The 18,619-nt window shown below is 46.5% G+C and overlaps 1 protein-coding gene across 1 annotated transcript in view; it reads left to right on the forward strand.

The window, feature by feature from the left end:
• The first annotated feature begins 235 nt into the window (after positions 1 to 235).
• CASKIN1 (CASK interacting protein 1) overlaps positions 236 to 18,619 on the forward strand; it is a 181,994-nt gene continuing 163,610 nt past the window's right edge. Inside the window, exon 1 of the mRNA XM_030213148.1 lies at positions 236 to 329. Coding sequence (XP_030069008.1) covers positions 236 to 329 — 94 coding nt within the window. The remainder of the gene's footprint in view (positions 330 to 18,619) is intronic.

Here is an 18,619-nt window from a genome sequence, read left to right on the forward strand (position 1 = left end):
GCTGGTTCCCTCTGTTCTCCGAGTAGGATGCCAGGGTTTGCCTCGATCCCGAGCAGCCCCTGGACGTTTGCATGGCAGGCGCAGCGCTTTAAGGGGGGTGGGGTGACGGCCGGGACTGGCTGGAAGGCTGTTTGTAAGGGGCTTGCGCTGCCTGCAGGCGTCGCTAGATGGCAGCATTGCTGATGTGGTAACAAAGCGCTGCCAGCTGCCAGCGAAGCCCCTGCAGAAAGCAGCGATGGGGAAGGACCAGGAGCTGCTGCAGGCTGTGAAAACCGAGGATCTGCTCACGGTGCAAAAGCTTTTGCAGAGGCCCAAGGCAGGCAAAGCCAGTAAGTACCCGCTGAAAGCTCGGAGCATTGAGGGGGGGTCGCTTCGGGGGATCAGGTGCCCGGAATGAATGTGCACGCTGGGCATCCGTTGGCAGAGCTGCTGCTGGGCTGCTCCTTGCACCAGGCTCCCTCCCCCTTCTCCTGGCAATGCGGATCGAGCTGTCATTGAAAGCCCAGGATCAGGCTTCCATGGCAGAGATGCATCCGGCCGGCCACTGATGCCTTCGTTCGGGGGGGGGGGGGGGCTCTGCCGGATTTACTTAGGAATAAGAGGCATCGGACCCAGGGGAGCAGGTTTCCCCTGTGATGGGAAGGAAGTCTGCTGAGGCTTGGAGTGGGCAGCAGAAGCTGGGCTGGCTCTGGACTGGGGCACCAGGCTAGATGAGGAGGTCCCCCCCCCCCTCTCTTTTTCTAGAAGGATTTTCTGCAATTTGGGAGAATATTGGTTGCTTGAAGACCAAAGCAGAGGATGTTTACATACAGATAAGAAATCGTTAGTAAAGGTTTAGAAAAAGATTTGCTTTTCTGCATTGACAGTCGACGTGAGACGTATGAACCTGTTTTGTTGGGTGCTGATGTGCTGTTTGTCATTCTTTCAGCTGCTACCTTGAGCTGTAGGGGGTTGCCATCTTTATTGCGGTGCTCCTTAGGAACTTGTTTGGCCAGTGGCTAAAGCTACCAGAGTGTAAAGATGACAGTGAATGTCGGAGTGACAGATTAGCAGGGTTGCATTAATGGGAAGAAGTGAATTGGCTCCTTGATGAAACCACCCTATATGGGGAGAGAGGGCCTTGCTAATAACTGAAGAGACGGGTTTTGTGCCCTAATAAGGTATTGGAGGAGTTGGAAAATGAAGGAGCAGTTTACAGAGAGATCTGGGAACCGTCTCTGGAGTTGACTGGATGGTAACAGTCTTTGGGCTGTAGGGTTGCAGCTCAGTGTAAGGCTCTCCTGTCAGCTGAACCTGAGATCACAGGCTCCACACAGTGTTTCTAAATTTCATAGAATGTCTCGTCCCCTCCCTGTTTGTATGTAAAGTTAAATCAGGATCTGTTCAAAACCCTTAAGATTTCAGCTTGCTTTCTTTCTTTCTGTGACTTTGTGCCCTGGGATAGAATAACCCAGGTTCCGCAAAGGACCCACCGCAGCTACAAAGTGAGGGTCCATTAGCCGAAGGAACCACAGAAATAGAGCAAGACCAGAGCTGGGGATAGAATAACCCAGGTTCCGCAAAAGACCCACCACAGCTACAAAGTGAGGGTCCATTAGCCGAAGGAACCACAGAAATAGAGCAAGACCAGAGCTGGGGATAGAATAACCCAGGTTCCGCAAAAGACCCACCACAGCTACAAAGTGAGGGTCCATTAGCCGAAGGAACCACAGAAATAGAGCAAGACCAGAGCTGGGGATAGAATAACCCAGGTTCCACAAAAGACCCACCACAGCTACAAAGTGAGGGTCCATTAGCCGAAGGAACCACAGAAATAGAGCAAGACCAGAGCTGGGGATAGAATAACCCAGGTTCCGCAAAAGACCCACCACAGCTACAAAGTGAGGGTCCATTAGCCGAAGGAACCACAGAAATAGAGCAAGACCAGAGCTGGGGATAGAATAACCCAGGTTCCGCAAAAGACCCACCGCAGCTACAAAGTGAGGGTCCATTAGCCGAAGGAACCACAGAAATAGAGCAAGTCCAGAGCTGGGGCTGCGAGTCCCCCCTTCATTACTGACCAGGGCCTCTGAGTGTCCTTAGTCCTGGGTGGACAGAGATTTCAATTCAGACTTCATGCCTAGAGGTTGCTTCTTCTGGCCTGGCCCATCACTAGCTTGTTATTTTGAGATCAGCAGTGCATCTGTAGAGAGGGTCTTTGTAGGATCACCTCTGAATCACTCAGTGGAGGAGGGTGGACCCCCCGCTGTTGCAGTATAGTGAAGGGAGTCCTCAGGTGATAGCAGTGAGACCTGTTTTTTTTTTTTTTTTTCTAGAACTGTCAACTTAATTCCTGCTCTGGGATTTCTCTGAACTGGTGTGAGAGTGTGAATACTGGAACCCAGCTGTGTGCCAGAATTCCTGCTCTGAAGGTGTTGGGGTTTAGTTTTTCTCAGTCTACAGGGGTTTCTTGCACATTTGTAGGTGAGATGGTGGCTGCCCAGGTGATGAGCGTCTGTTATGCTGTTTTGGACTTGTCTGCTCCAGAATTTGCCATGGACCTTGAATCGAGTGTCTGCAAAGTGCTGATTGATCTCCATCAGATGTTCTTTATACATGTGTATTTTAGCAAATGAAACTGCAGAGCTCACATTTTGGGTGAAATCTCCATTGATTGGAAATGTCGGTAAATAAAACATAGGTAGACCCAGCATGAGGGAGACATGGAGAGCATGGGGGGAAGCAAAGAAAGTCATGCTTGTTTGGGTGGGGGGAGGGGGGCTGATGCAGGCCTTAGGGGCATGGATGCATAGGCAGGTGGGAGTCTAGGGTAAAGCATTGGCCTGGCTAGTTGGGGGTCCTGGGGTAGATCTAGTTTGTGGAACAGAGATTGGGGGTTCTGGGGTAAGTGCTGGCATTGTAGGGAAGACATTGAAGGTGTGTTTGTAGGAATATTTGACGTCAGTATTGCCATGAAAAGATACCCTTTAAAAAAACTTTTAACATTATTTTTCTGTCTTGGAACAGTGTTCACAGTCCTGTACATTTTGCTGTCTAAATAATACAATTCAAATGAAATTAAAGTTGGTCTGCACAGCTGTGTGGTTGCAATTATGCGTTCAGGGACCGAGAAGTCAAAAACAGCAGCTATTTCATGAAGATTGCATAGGCTCCCAGAATCGGGCTGTGTCATGTGTAAAAGCCAACGTCCGTTACACCTGCTCCAAGGTTTACCTAAAGGGTCCCCCTGGCCATGTTTAGGGAACTGACATTCGCTTGTGCACTTCGAGTGACTTGTACTTTTTTGTTTTGTCCTTAAGGGTTTGTACATTCTTATTTTTGGGCCTACTATTTTCCCAAGGTTTCAGCGTTTACTTTCCTGTCACTCCAGTTGGGGCCACTACAGCAGAACCAGCCATGAGTCCTCAAAAGACAAAGTCCAACAGAGAACGTCCTTCCTAGGTAACCTCCTCTCTTCTTTGCTCTGTAGGGTTAGCTCCTGAACACCCCCCCCCCCCGGATTCCTCTCCTGCACGATGTTCTCAAAGAACACCCCCTCTTCCTCTCACAGCTCCTAGATCAGAGCATAGTTCAAGTACTCCGTACTTTAAGAGAAGAATCCAGTTAATAGAGGAAGATAGAACCCACACTGTTTCTCAAGAGATCAATATCTTACAGCAAAAGTATGAACCCCTGGCAGTGGGTTCACGATGCACCAGGGAAACTGGTACCTCACAACATGCCACTGGGCCACTCACCTGGGGTACATCTCTTGCCCCACTCACCTTTCTGAGGGGATCAAAACTGGAACCCTTTGCTTGAACTTAAAGATGCCAGTTCTTTGGGTGCAGTGAGTCCTTGCCCCCCCCCCCCCAACTAACATTGAACAAACTCCTTCACCATGTGCAGAGAAAGGTCATGTGCCATGAGTTTAGCACCCTAATCAGTTTGAAAAGTTGGCACCTTGACTTGAGCAATTGTTACCTCAGCTGCTCTCACAACCTGCACTCTGCTGACCATCCCAGACCTCCCATGTCCAGCCAACTGTCCTCTCCTTTTCTGCTTCTCCTGTGTTAAGCCAGGCCAGCTTAAAGGCAATAGCTTTTCAGCTGGATGATCTAGTCTCATCCTCAGGCTCCTTCAGCCCTTCTCCCTGTACATGGATTCCTCTGATGGAAGAAAACCTCAGCCCCTAGAGATCAGGACTTTCCTTTCAAAACACAGGAGGATAAGCACCCTGACCACCAAAGGACAGGCAGGCCCAATCTGTCTTAGGCTTCAAGGCCTTTGCTAGTACATTATCCTCAGCCAAATATTCACAGCTCATACCCTTCAAGGCTACTGTTTTCAGCTTCAAAGGAACTTAACAATTCCTCTTCATTATATGACTGATGCAGACTTTCCAGTTCTCCCAAGCCCCCTCCAGGACCCTTACAATGCTTGATTTTCTTTTTATGTACAAAGATGAAATTCCCCATTACTTGACTCATTGTTACTTCAGAGAGATTCATTGAACAGTTATGTCAGAAGTAAAATATTTGCTTGATCACAATATCTACCTGACAGGGAGTCCTGCTAACCTTTTCCCCCCGAGATGTGACCCTTGGAGATTCAGCTTCTGTCCCTTTCTCTTCCATTTCTGATTGACCTTAAAGAATTCAACCAACCTTCCTCCCTCCTGGATCTGTCCAGCAGGCCATGTCTCCTGTACAGCATCTGGTCCAGGAAGCGTTTGGAGATATTTTTACATGGAGCTGTTTGTGGACATTTTAAAACATGGGCAAATGAATTGATGGCAAAAAATCAGAGTAATATCCCAGCACAACTAGCTTCTGAATTAGTGCATGAGCAAGGCAACCATTATGACAGTGGCAGGACGGTACATGCTAATTCACACACTAATGACGTGGCGTGTTATGAGACAGGAAAAATGGACAGATTATGGACTGGGAATCAGGGCTGTGGAGTTGCTACACCAAACCTTCCACTCCGACTCCAAGTTCTAATAGTAAATCTAAGAGAAATTTGATCAATTACAAAAACATAGGATATTTCTTTATGTACAAAACTAGGGGCCCTGTTTACTAAGCTGTGCTGTAGGTGTGCTAACGTTTTTAGCACATGCTCAAAATTAGCATGCGCTAACGCTAGAGACGGACATAGGAGATATGGGCATCTCTAGGATTAGCACGCTCTAAAAATGCTAGCGTCGCTTAATAAATAGGGCCCCAGGACTAATAAACCACAAAAAGAATTTTTTTTTTGTTCAAACTTCAAATAAATATAAAGTGACAAATTTATAATGACATATTATAATGTTGTAAGTTTTAATTTTGAAGCTGGAGTCTGAGGGCAAGATGCACTAAAGTCGTCATTAGAGCCGTTCCCTACCGAATTCCATAGCGAATCGGTAGGGAACGGCTATGCATCAAGGAAAGGGAATGCAAATGAGCTACTCGTTGTAGCTCACTTGCATTCTCTATTCCATCGTAAAAGTCGGCCAATCGGTTGAGCATGCGCAGAACAGCAAAGCGTTATGCTGTCTGCTCTGCGCATGCCAAATACGCCTCTGTGCCGCTCCTCCGCTCACCTGATCAGCTGCTATCGGAGAGTGCAGTTGAAAGCGTCCATCACAAAAATAACCTTCCATTTTGGCCGGGGGGGGGGGGGGGTTCAATCAGCTGCTGTCGGAGAGTGCAGTTGAAAGCGTCCATCACAAAAATAATTTTGGCTGGGTTTTCAATCAGCTGATATCGGAGAGTGCAGTTGAAAGCATGCATCACAAAAATAGCCTTCCATTTTGGCCATTATTCACACCCAAATAATAACGTCCTTTTTGGCCGTGCTTTACTCAGCTGAGAGACCTAGAAGTCTCTGAGCCAATCACAGCGCATTTAGTGCATGCCAGGGTTTACTACTTGCTCGTTAAGGGCTCGTTAAGTTTAGTGCGTCTGGCCCTGAGTCACTACATTTTTTCTGATTTGCTTCCGGAATAGTCCTGTACTTTACGGCTCACTATTACTTGCGCATCTTGTCTGTGGAGACACGATAGGAATTCGCCATTCAGTTACCGCACAAGCTTCACACTGAACTAATTCTGCATTAATGTTTGCGTTTACTGTGCAGTAAGAACAGAACTCGCTGCAGTTTAGCAAACGCATCCCTTCGATTTCTAGCACTTTCCAGACATTTTCCCCAAGAACACAGGTGTTATTTAAACGTAAAAATGCACCTCCTAGATACAACTGCTGTCTGGCCAAATTAAATCTGAAGTGGCAGCGGCTCTAAAATCCAGTCTCCATTCCAGTGCTGACAGCATTTCACTTACTCTACGTCAGGGAATATAAAGTTCACTAAAGTTCCAAAACATAGTATCTAACAATATTCAACACATTTAAGAATCTGATGGCAGCCTGCAGTGATGCACTGACAGCGTCTCACTAATTCCTACGCTAAGGGATAAATTATATACAGGTTAAAAGTTCAGCACCAAAAAGCTGGGTGCTTGAGCCAGACTGTTACAGATACCAGAGCCCTGAAGAGGAGGAGAGGAGAGTCCCCGGGCCCAGTCTCCAAGGGGAGCCTGGTGCCGGGTCTGTCTCTCTCCTCTTCACCTCTGTGTCAGGACCTGGGTGATATCGTGACTGTGATAACCTGGATCCCAGCACACAGGAGCAGGAGAATGACAAGAGCAGAGACAGGACGGTAAGGGGGATGGCAGCTGCCCGAGTGGGGTGGCGGAGGCAGTGGCCTGAGTGGAGGGGCGGCAGCAGCTTTAATGCCCTGCTCCACCCTGCCCTGGGCCTGGCTCTGTCTCTGGGTAGCCCTGACACATACCAGCATTTGTTTCACTCAACAAATAGTTAAGCTCTGGAACTCTTTGTCAGAGGATGTGGTAACAGCAGTTAGTGTATCTGGGTTTAAAAAAGGTTTGGACAAATTCCTGGAGGAAAAGTCTGTAGTCTGCTATTGAGACAGACATGGGAAGCAACTGCTTGCTCTGGGATTTTGGGATTTGTAGTATGGAATGTTGCTATTCTTTGGGGTTCTACATGGAATGTTGCCACGATTTGGGTTTCTGCCAGCTACTTGTGACCTGGATTGGCCACTGTTGGAAACAGGATACTGGGCTAGATGGACCATTGTTTTGACCAGTATGGCTACTCTTATGCTCTTATGTTTTAAGTTCGCAATTATGTTGCCAAACTTTAGATTCAGCCATTAATGCCATATCTGTGGCAGTTGGATGCATAAATGCAATTCCATAAAGTGTCTGCAAGGATAGTCAGTTTACCCCTGATACGCCTGTTCCCTTTCCACATTAACAGCCTCTTTGCATTTGTGCATGAGAAAAGTTAGGCACTCCCTTTATAGAATAGGGGATATAAGCGAACCATAAATAAATAAATAAATTTAGTTCCCATGTAGCTGGCCCTGCTATATAACTGTGCACCTAATTTTAAAGGCCATTTATAGAATTTGGGAGTAACTGCTTAAGGGGCCCTTTTACTAAAGAGTTGCCGCGTGGAACTTCTGCCGGCCCAAAGCAGCAGTATTTCCACCTCCAGCGCATGCCATTTCTGGCACTAGCGGAAATATTTTAAAAATATTTCTGCAGCGGGTTACCCAGCGAAAATCGGGGCGTTGTGTGCTATCTGGCTACCACCAGGTTTGCGCGGAAGCCCTCACCGCCACCTCAGTGGGTAACGCCGGTAAGTTCTCCCCAGTGCCGTATTGAGGGCTAATGGCACCCGGGGCGGGTCGCCGCTGCGCACCCCCCCCTGGGTGCAGCACGGCACGACCCCCCCCCCCCGGAGCGCAACCCCCCCCCAGACCACATTGTTACGTGCGGGAGGGCCGATCCGCCCTGAGTGCACGTCACTCGGAGCTGCGTCGGCCCCGCTGGTTCCCTGCTCTCTCTGCCCCGGAATAGGAAGTAACCTGTTCCGGGGCAGAGAGGGCAGGGAACCAGCGGGGCCGGCACCCCCCGAGCGCGTGCACCCGGGGCAGACCGCCCCTCCGGCCCCCCCCCTTCCTACGCCACTGGTTCTCCCCCTCCCCCTTGAAATGGCTGCACGGCAAGTGCAAACGTACAGCATGGCCATTTCTTTTATCGGACTTTTTTTTTACCGCTGCAATAAAAGGCGGCGCTGGCGCATGGCAAAAACAGCCACCACCGCTAACGCAGGGCTCCTTCCCGCAGCTTAGTAAACAGACTCCTGCATTTCATGCGCTTCCTTTTGGTTCTTCTGTGTTTAAGCCCTTAAAGATGAGTTTTGACATCCAATTTATTTCCCATTCTGGGAGTAATTTTTACAAATAAAACAGAATAAAAAATAAATTCAAAAATAAAAAGGAGACTTTATGGATAGAGAAAACCTCCTTGAAGATATAGTCCTTGATGGGAATTTATATAGTCTTTGATGGAAATTGTATGCTGTTAGCAGGATATTTCTGCCATGGGATCTATTCTGAGGTTTTAGGCTTGATATGGCCTTTATGATTTTCTGGGACTGATCATTTTTGATACAGCTTTGATATTGGTGTGCAACCTGCAGATTGCTCTGACCATCATTTGTTTTCATTTTCTTGGCTTTTAAAAGCAGCTGTAGAGCCCTGGTTGATTTACACACAGTACTGAGCATCCAGGATTTGAGTTGTGGCTGGGAACTTGGACTCCTCTATATATGAGAAGCTGATTTGTGGAACTCCTGTTTACAAAGAGTAATGGGTACACTGGTACCTCACTGGTACCTGTGTCCTTGGGTACCATGATTCACCAACGCAGAATAGCTTCGCTGCTTGGTTTCCTGCTGAATTGTTGGCTATGGAAACATTTTGTATTTAGAGGCACGTGAGATGTACTGAGCACTTTTTGAGAAGATGTAAAGCTGGGGTTTACGGGATGTGGAGAGCTTCCTTTGCTAATCAGTTGAAGATTCACCCTTAGAAAGTTGTGGTCAAATATATCAAGTTTAATAAACGATGCATGATATCACAATGCCCTGTTTCAAACATTGCAGCCCTTTTATATAGCCAGGGAAGACTAACCGCTGGGGTAGCGCGAGTGCCCGGTGGTAATTCTGAGTTTGGCAATGCGCCGAATCCCACGGTAGAAAATATATTTCTATTTTCTACTGCGTGGGGTGTTCCCGGCGGTAATCGGCAGCGCAGCCACCATGGTTACTGCACGGGTAGCACGTGAGCCCTTACCGCCAGGTCAGTGGCTGGCAGTAAGGGCTCAGGCCGTAAATAGGCACACGCTAGTTTTAATTTTTGCGCAGTCCTGTTAAAAAAAATGGCCTTTTCCCCAGCCGTGGTATAAAGTGGCCCAACGTGCCAAAAGGTCACTTTTTACCATGGCTTTGTGATTAAAAAGACCCCCAGAGGCAGAGGAGCAAACAGTGAAGTATAAATGCTTTATTGCGTCTAATGTTTGCCAATAAAGTCCTGCGATTTGTCAGGTTCCAGGAACGAATGAGTTTTATTGGCCTTAGGTCATGTGCATTTTAGCAGGATAAAATAAGCCAAATGTTACGTCACTCTCTCTTAGGTCTTGTCTCATTTTTAGAAATGGTTTCCTTTTTTGAGCAGTTGACTTTGCTAAATCAGGGACAATTAAAACATTTTCTTACCTTTTTATAGAGTTGTTTTTCTCCTTATTTAGAATTTGTAGAACGTGTGGCCATCGAGAGTTTCGTAACTATTGGTCATGGGTACCTGCTTTTTGGCATCAGGTGAGAGGCATCTCTGTGAGCTCTTTCTATGTCCACAGCTGGTTCAAAAGAAACATCCAGAAGATTTGGTAGCAGCGAAGAGAGAAAGTCCTTTGGATTCCTCTACTTAGCCAAAAATCCCTATTTAATTTCTTCTGCTTTGGTTGGATAAGTTCTCAATATCAATTTTTTTGATATTTGATTAATTCTTTGTAATGGTTTGTGAAGTTGCTTCCAGGTTTGAGGTTTGACAGTCAAGCTTTGCTATGTTTCAATGTGATGCATTTTCAAAGCACATGGACGTTCAAAGTTATGCGGAGGGGCATTTTTGATATGACATCTATGTCCGACTTTGGACGTTTTGCCAGAATCCAAGTGGCAAATATAGTGATTTTCAAAACAGCAAAAGTCTTTTTTTTTTTTTTTTTTTTTTTTAAACAGCCACTTCCTAGTTTTTTTTTTGTGAACTCTTTGTTTATCTTTTTAGTCCTTTAAAAAAACCCTCTAAAAACGTCCAAGTGAAAAATGCATAAAATCAAGCCATTGGTATGAATGGGGGACCAGCATTCTTAGGAGACTGGACACAAAGGCATCCCAGCAGAGCAGTGGGGCACCCTAGGAGGCAATGCAGTGGACTTCACAAAAAAGGTCCTAGGTACACATCTCACCGTTACACCCTTATATTGTACAGTGAGCCCACCAAAGCCTACCAAAACCTACTGTACCCAACCGTACACCACTACAATAGCCCTTATGGTTGTAGGTGTCACCTTTATGTTAGTGCAGTAGAGTTTTATTGGGTTTTGCAGGGCTCACACTTTCCACCACAAGTGTAACATTTAGAGTGGGTTATGGGCCTGGGTCCCCTTCTCCATAGTGCATTGCACCGAGCACTAGGCTACTCCAGAAACCTGCTTGCAACTCCAGTAGGACTGGCTGTAACATCTGAAGCTGTCATAGAGGCTGGTATGTACTGTTTCATTCACATCTTTGGGGGGTGGGAGGGGGTCAGTGACCACTGGGGGAGTAAGGGAGGGTCATGCCGTAATCCCTTCAGTGGTCATCTGGTCATTGAAGGCACCTTTTTCTGTCATAGTTGTGATGAAAACGGGTCTAGACCCGTTAAATTATAGCCCGGAATGTTTTGGTTTTGTTCCAAAATGGGAAAAAAATGTCTAAGCGTTAGGAACGCACTAATCCCTCTCCTGATATGCCCCCTTTTGATTTGACCCACTGCATAGATAAACATCTGCAAAATAGGTTTCGAAAATAGCGATTTGAATGTTTTGGCAAGCAAAACTTTATACCACTTTTTAAACTTTTTTCTCTTTAAAAAAATGAGCCCCATATCATAGTAACCTATGTAACTTTGTAAGTCTGTGTGTTTTGGAAACGAGCCTCTTAATGTTTATATATTTATTGATTTTTTGCATTTGTACCCCATATTTTCCAACCTAATGGTTGATTCAATGTGGCTTACAGTTGTCTAAAAGTAGATAGGTTAGTTATGAAGGTTCAGTGAGGTACAGTATGACGTACATTTAATTTTTGTCAGTTTAATTACGTGTAGTACTGCCGTTTGAGGTGACGAAGGGTTAGTTCAGTTCTGTCCATTTTCGTGATTGTGGAGTGGTTCCTTCGGTCTTCCTTGTTACTTGGGATCATCAGAAAGGAATTTTCTGAATAAGTGGGCTTTCAGGTGTTTTCGAAATAGTAGGTAATTGTTCATGAACTTTAAGTCTTTCGGTAGTGTGTTCCACAGTTTGGTGCAGACGTATGAGAAGCTGGTAGCGTATTTAGATTTGTATTTTAAGCCTTGACATCTAGGGAAGTGGAGGGTTAGGTAGGATCTCTTGCCTCTGGGTATGTTGCGGATTGGTAGGTCTATAAGGCTGGTCATATAGCTTGGCGAGAGACCAACGATTTATTCTATAGACCAGGGAACAGATCTTGAAGGCTATGTGTGCTTTGATAGGTAGACATTGTAATTTTTGGAGAAGAGGTCTAGCGCTTTCAATTTTTTTTTTAAATACAAGTCTTGCTGCTGCATTTTGAGCTGTTTGCAATTTCTTTCAAGATTTGTTCCTTAGATCCTGCATATATTCCATTGCAGTACTCAGCATGGGCAAGTACCATGGATTGGACAAGATTTCGGAATACGGTTTTTGGAAAGTAGTGTTTTATACCAGAGATATAATACGATAGAAGCATAGTAGTGATGGAATAGCTAATAAGCACACAATTAGAACATTCAAATAACATTGCTATGATACTAATGCTTTTCTACAATACAGTTTGCACCTAACTTTTAAGTATGGATATACTCAGGCTAATAGACTACGGGGTATAAAGGAAAGTAGGTCTGTTTACTTGTTCTCAGGCACCGTAGGCTGCTCAGAGTAGAGTTGCATGAGGACAGAAATTTCATCCGTCCCTGTCCATCCCCACTGGAATCCCCTCCGGAAACTCCTCCATCCCTTTCTGTCCTTTGTACTAACATAACCCAGCTTTTTAGCAGTAGCCCACGTTGATAACTTCTCCTCTCAGTGCTTATGGGGACTTCAATGCTATCAACCATATCCATTAATTTTTAAAATACTATTACAATTGCCATGACACAAGGAAAGGATAGGTAGGCTGGCCTGGCACTACACTTCCATGGGAACCCCGTAGGATCTGTGTCCATCCCCACGGGATCCCTGTGGACTTGGAAGGGATCCCTGCCGGAATCCTGTGGACCGGGACCATCATTTCTTCCTCCATCCCCTCCTCCCATTCCCAGTATGGCATGTCCCCCTATCTCTCAACCCCCCATCTACTTTAAAACAGCTCCAGGGGGCCCCTTTGGTCTGCCATCTCTTCCCCTTCTTGCCACCCTTCCTAAGGTCTCCTTCGTTTCCCCTCATCTTTAGATCGTGTTTTCGTTCACAGGAGGTTGCCAGTGCGGCAGCAATTCTGAAACACTGTCTGCATCTGCCCCAGTTCAATGACTGGAGCCAGCATTTTCCTATCTGGCCCATTATCTGGGCTGAAGGCAGTGGGCGGAGCTTGCTGCCATATTAGTCAGAACAAAACCTTAGCAATCACTGTTGAAAACAATAGCAAACTTGTGAGGTTTTATAAACCTCCTAGGTTTTGCATTCTCTCTGTTAGGAGGGGTTTGGGGATTTTCCGAGGGATCTGTGAAGGTGGGGGATGAGTTATATTCAAAATGTGTTTGTCAATGCTCCAAGATTCACAAACCCCTGCCCCCGATCCCTTCCTAATGGAGAGAATGGAAAACCTAGGAGGTTTAATAAACCCTCACAAGTTTGCTATTGTTTTCAATAGTGATATTAATTGTTTTGTTCTGGCCAATATGGCGGCAACAGTGGGGGGGGGGGGGGGGGGGGGGAACGACACGGCTTCAGCTTTTTGACGTCATCTCCTTTGTTTCTCTGCCAAGCTGAAAACAGGAAGCTGCTTCAGAAGGGGGTAGAATATGGCAGAGGAACAGTGCCAGGGCAGACACAGGTGGTGTATCAGATCGCTGCCGTTCTGGTGACTTCCTGTGAACAAAAACGCTATAGTGAGGGGAAGGGAAGGAGACCTCAGATGAGGTGGCGAGAATAGGAAGAAATGATGGACTGCGGGGGCCCAGGGTGGCTGCCCTGTTTGCCCCCCCCCCCTCCACAATGCCGGCCCTAAGTGTCTCTGTTCTGCTAATACAAATTTGCTGGAGTTTCCTTCGTTCCAGATGGTCTGCCTGTTGCTGCTCCCCCCACATTTATCTATTTATTGGCCGAATCATTATTCTCGTTACCTTTCAAGAACATTTTGCAAGCTCAGTTGTTTAAGTAGGAAGCCTTTACCTGAGATGTGGAGGCATTTTGGATGTGCAACATCTGGTTTAGCCTTTGTGCTTCTGTCTTGTTACTTTGCTAATTTGGATGCTAGTTTTAAAGGTGTTGCTTTGTACCTATTATACTTGTGTGTATGTGTTTCATATTCTTTCTTCATTTACATTTATCGCCCTTGTGTTTTATTTCTGTATTTTGTTCGCTGTACACAACATTTTTAGCCAGTTCTGTAGGTTATAAGTACAGTAGAATGCAGATTATCCAAATGCTGATCATCCGGATGTCCAATTATCCGCCTGATAGTAATGTACCTTCCCAGCCAGTGCTTGCGGTCCGCGCAGTCTGCTGCAGGAAAAGATGTGAACGGGATTGTGGACGCAGCAGAGAAAAGCCCTGCCCTTTCCTAACTCATATGCAGCAGAATAAATGGAAACAAAGTGAAAAAGGCACATCTGATTATCCGGACTCCCCTCTGCAGAGGATAGTCTGAATAATCGGCGTTCTACTGTAGTTTATAGACAGGGGTGAGGCAAAAAAAAAAGTAGCTCTCTAGAGTTTTTGCCATTTTTTCAGCAACCGCTTTGAATTTGAATTTCTAACCGATAAATAAAATAAGCAGAAACATACCTAGGGGCACATCTAGGCAGAATCAAGAATAAAGTGAGAATAACTTGAATGTAAAACTTGGTTGTGCCAGTAGCCAATGCTTTTGTAATAACAAAGGCGTTAACCTTCTCAAATTTTGAAGCTTTAAAAATCATTCGGGCTCTAGTATTTCATAACGTCTGGATTTTCTTTGTGATAATCTCTTTACAGCCCAAGTAGATGAAGCTAAAGTAATCGACATGGCCCAGTACCACACTTTGTGCAATCATTTAGGAAACACCAGGAGTGAAATTTAGATCTGATGCGTCTCAATTTCCATAATAAGCTTGAAAATTTTAGTTGGCATTGCCCTGCTTCAGAGGTTCAAATGTAAGACATCTATCAAAAATAACTCCCACAAATTTTAAAGTGGACCCAGTGATTAACATAACAGAACCATCCAGAAACTCTGTAGCTCTGTATCACAAATGCACTGGAACATTCACTGGTGTTCACCCTGGAGAGGGGACATTCTCAGGGTCCAGGCAGTGCAGAATACAGGCAGAGGCCTCGGTCGGGCTCCAGGCAGCGCGTGCTGCAGGCAGAGGCCTCGGTCGGGCTCCAGGCAGCGCGTGCTGCAGGCAGAGGCCTCGGTCGGGCTCCAGGCAGCGTGTGCTGGATTATGCAGGTGTATCACTATCCATTTTTATTGTTTGGCATTGAAGAAGGCTGTTGATCACAAGTGCGATGCATATGTGGAAGGGACAGAAATGCTGTTGCAGATCTGTTCTGCATGTAGTGGGTTCATGTCTTGGGATCTGCCTTGCACGTTCCTGAAACAGATGACTACAGTCCTTGAACCCTTCCACAGCACGTCTGATCTGTCTTTCCTCTCCCATGCTTTGTTGAGGAGAATATGATACCGCAGTGCTTTACTTCAGATATTTCTGTCTCGTTCTCGTTTGTCTTTGGTTGCCTGCTGCTGGGCAAATAAGCCTCCTCACCGGGCTTCCCACTTGTTTCCACAGTAACAAGGGCTGTTGTTCTAAATCAGAGGGATTCAAGCCTGCTTCTGCAGATCTCCTCGTGCGGATGGCGCCTAACGGCCAGTCTATTCTTCTGCAGCTCAGAGTCTAGTCAAGACAGACGGACAGATAGGACAGACCACAAAAAAGAAAGGAGAGGCCTTGACTTAGAACTGCAGTACAGCAAGGCCGTGTCCGAGGAGAATTACTGTAGGGAGTTCTGGGTGATTGACTATCTTGCAATGTATTTAGAGTCTGTGAATATTTCTAGGAGGGCTCTAGTTATATAAATTGTTCAACCTTTTCTTATTTAATGCAAATAACCACACAATATCCATCCATCCTAGTTCCAGGTTGAACCCCAGATCAATGAATTAAGGTTAAGGATTAAGTACATAGCAGGCAGTAAGGCCAGGTGGGTTGACTACTGCAACCTACTCCTCATTGGCCTCTCACTTAGCCATCTATCCCCCCTTCAGTCCGTTCAGAACTCTGCTGCACGTCTTATCTTCCGCCTAGACCAATATGCTCATATCACCCCTCTCCTCAAGTCACTTAACTGGCTTCCGATCAGGTACCGCATACAGTTCAAGCTTCTCCTACTAACCTACAAATGCACTCGATCTGCAGCCCCTCATTACCTCTCTACCCTCATCTCCCCTTACGCTCCTACCCGTAACCTCCGCTCACAGGACAAATCCCTCCTCTCAGTACCCTTCTCCTCCACCGCCAACTCCAGGCTCCGCCCTTTCTGCCTCGCCTCACCTTTTGCTTGGAATAAACTCCCCGAGTCCATACACCAAGCCCCCTCCTTGCCCATCTTCAAATCCTTGCTCAAGGCACACCTCTTCAACGTCGCATTCGGCACCTAACCATTTACCTCTATCCAGGAAATCTAGACTGCCCCAACTTGACATTTTGTCTTTAGATTGTAAGTTCCTTTAAGCAGGGACTGTCCTTCTTTGTTAAACTGTACAGCGCTGCTTAACCCTAGTAGCGCTTTAGAAATGTTAAGTAGTAGTAGTAGGTCAGCACTGCAGGATTTGTTACCAAAGAATGATATGTAACCCTTTGGATGCCCTGGGTTTGACGTATGGATCTAAGTCTGTATATAGGTAGGGGACTATGAGTCTCTGAGTGCCATGAGCTAAGGCTTCATGGGCCTCTGTCCTCTTTCACATGCACAGAGAGCAACTCTTCAAGTTCAGAGGCTCATGGGCTAGAAAGTGATGTCTTACTGAGGCCTGCTGACTGGATAAAAGACAGAAAAGGAAATCGGGACAAAATGATCAGTTTTCCTAACAGAGGGGCACATATTGGAGTGCCACAGGGATCTGTATGGAGACTGGTATTTAAATTATTTATCTTATTCATGGACAGTCTGTCAAAGGGAACAGTGACTGAGGTGATCACTTTCACTGATGACACAAAAATTACTCAAGGTAGTTAAAAGACAACCAAATGGTGAGGAACTGCCGAAGAACTTTGCCAGACTGGAAAACTGGATGTCTAAATGGCAGCTGAAATTTAATGTGGAATGTGCAACTGAATCCCCATAGGGGAAATAATCCTAAGTGGAGCTACTGGATGCTGGAAAAGGAGATCAGAGTCATTAAAGAAAATATGTCCAAATATTCATCTCAATATGTGATGGCAAAAAAAAAAAAAAGAATATTAGCTGCCCTTACAGAGTTTAAGGGGGGTTTGGACAGATTCCTGAAGGAAAAGTCCATTGAACATTATTACATTTTTTTTTTTAGGGGGGGGGGGGGGGGGGGTTGCCGGGTTCTTGAAGCCTGGATTGGCCGCTGTCGGAGACAGGATGCTGGGCTTGATGGACCAGGGCCGCCGAGAGGGGGGACAGGAGGGACAAAAGTCCCCGCCTCCGGGGGGGCCCCGGCGCTGCCGCTGCAGTGTGGCCCGCCCGCCCGCCCTCCTCGCTCCTCCTCTCCTCGCTCCTCCTCTCCTCGCTCTGGAACTAACCTTGTCTCCTTCTTTCACTTCGCGCAAGCAGCAGAAGGGCAGGCCACTCCTTCCTTCCGTGTCCCGCCTTCGCCTGACGTAATGTCCGCGAGGGCGTGGCGCGGAAGGAGGAGAGGTCTGCTCTGCTGCTGCTGCTTGTGCGAAGTGAAAGAAGGAGGCTTAAGGTTAGTTCCGGGCCTGGTAGCGGGTGGAGGGGGGCCCGGCGACTTCAGGTGGGCGGCGACCTCGGGTGGGGGGGGGGGGCAGGTGGGGCCTTGTCCCGGCTCCGGCGGCCCTATGATGGACCCTTGGTCTTTTCCCAGTATGGCAGTGCTTATGTGCTAGAGGTCAATAATCAACATGATTTAACCAGACAGAAAGGACTCTTGGCCAGTTAAATTGTCTCTTCGGCACTAACTGGTTATTAACCAGTTAGCACTGCTGGATTTTCTTGATAATAATCTCTTTCCAGCCCAAGTAGATGACGTTGCAGTAACGGAGATGGGCTGGTACCATTCTTTGTGCAAACTTCGGGAGTGACATTAGATCTGATACTGTAGTAGGGGCATCCCAGGGGCACAGTGCCATCTTTGTGGTAACCCCTAGCTGGTTAAGTACTGAAAATCGCATTAAGTGGCTCTGCAAAAGCAGCCCAGACAGGGCCCAAATTGAATATCCGGGAAAAGTGCCGGTGGTGATCAGCAAAATACGGAATACGGACCCCTTAGAAATGATCAGAAAAAGAACAGAGGATGAAACACAGTGAGCCTGATATTCAGCCGGCGTGTTAAGCCTGGAGAGTTGGGTGCCGGCATTGAATTTCCGGGTTTCCAAAATCAGCTAAGCGCGATATTCAGCATTTAACTGGCTATGGGTTACCGTATAAAGAAAGGACTGTCTTGTATGTGGTTAACCTGAATATCAGCATTTAACCAGCCAAGTGCCGGCTCTGCCCGGAAACACTCCCAAAATAGCCGGTTTTCAGTTCAGTGCTAACTGGTCATTTTCAGCAGCTCTAACCGGTTCGGTGCTGCTGAAGATTAGCAGTTAGTCCAGAACAGACTATTTAACCGGCCAGGAGCCAGTTAAATTGCGTATATTCTAATGCCTCGTATCACTCCATGGTGTGACTGCGCCTTGAGTATTATCTGCAATTCTGGTTGCCACATCTGGAATTAGAAAAGGTACAGAGAAGAGCGACCAAAATGATAAGGGGCTGGAACTCCTCTCGTATGAGGAAAGGCTAAAACGGTTAGGGCTCTTCAGCTTGGAGAAGAGACAGTTGAGAGGGACATGATGGAGGTCTATAAAATCCTGAGAGGAGCAGAATTGGTTCTTTACTCTTTCAGAAAGTAGAACGACCAGGGGGCACACTGTGAAGTTACTAAGTAGTATATTTAAAACAAATTAGAGGAAATATTTTCTTACTCAATGCATAGTTAAGCTCTGGAACTCGTTGCCTGAGGATGTGGTAAAAGCTAAATTACATTTGACAACAAAAGCAGCAGCAATG

Source organism: Microcaecilia unicolor, chromosome 8 (assembly GCF_901765095.1).
Source record: "Microcaecilia unicolor chromosome 8, aMicUni1.1, whole genome shotgun sequence".
Lineage (NCBI taxonomy): Eukaryota > Metazoa > Chordata > Amphibia > Gymnophiona > Siphonopidae > Microcaecilia > Microcaecilia unicolor.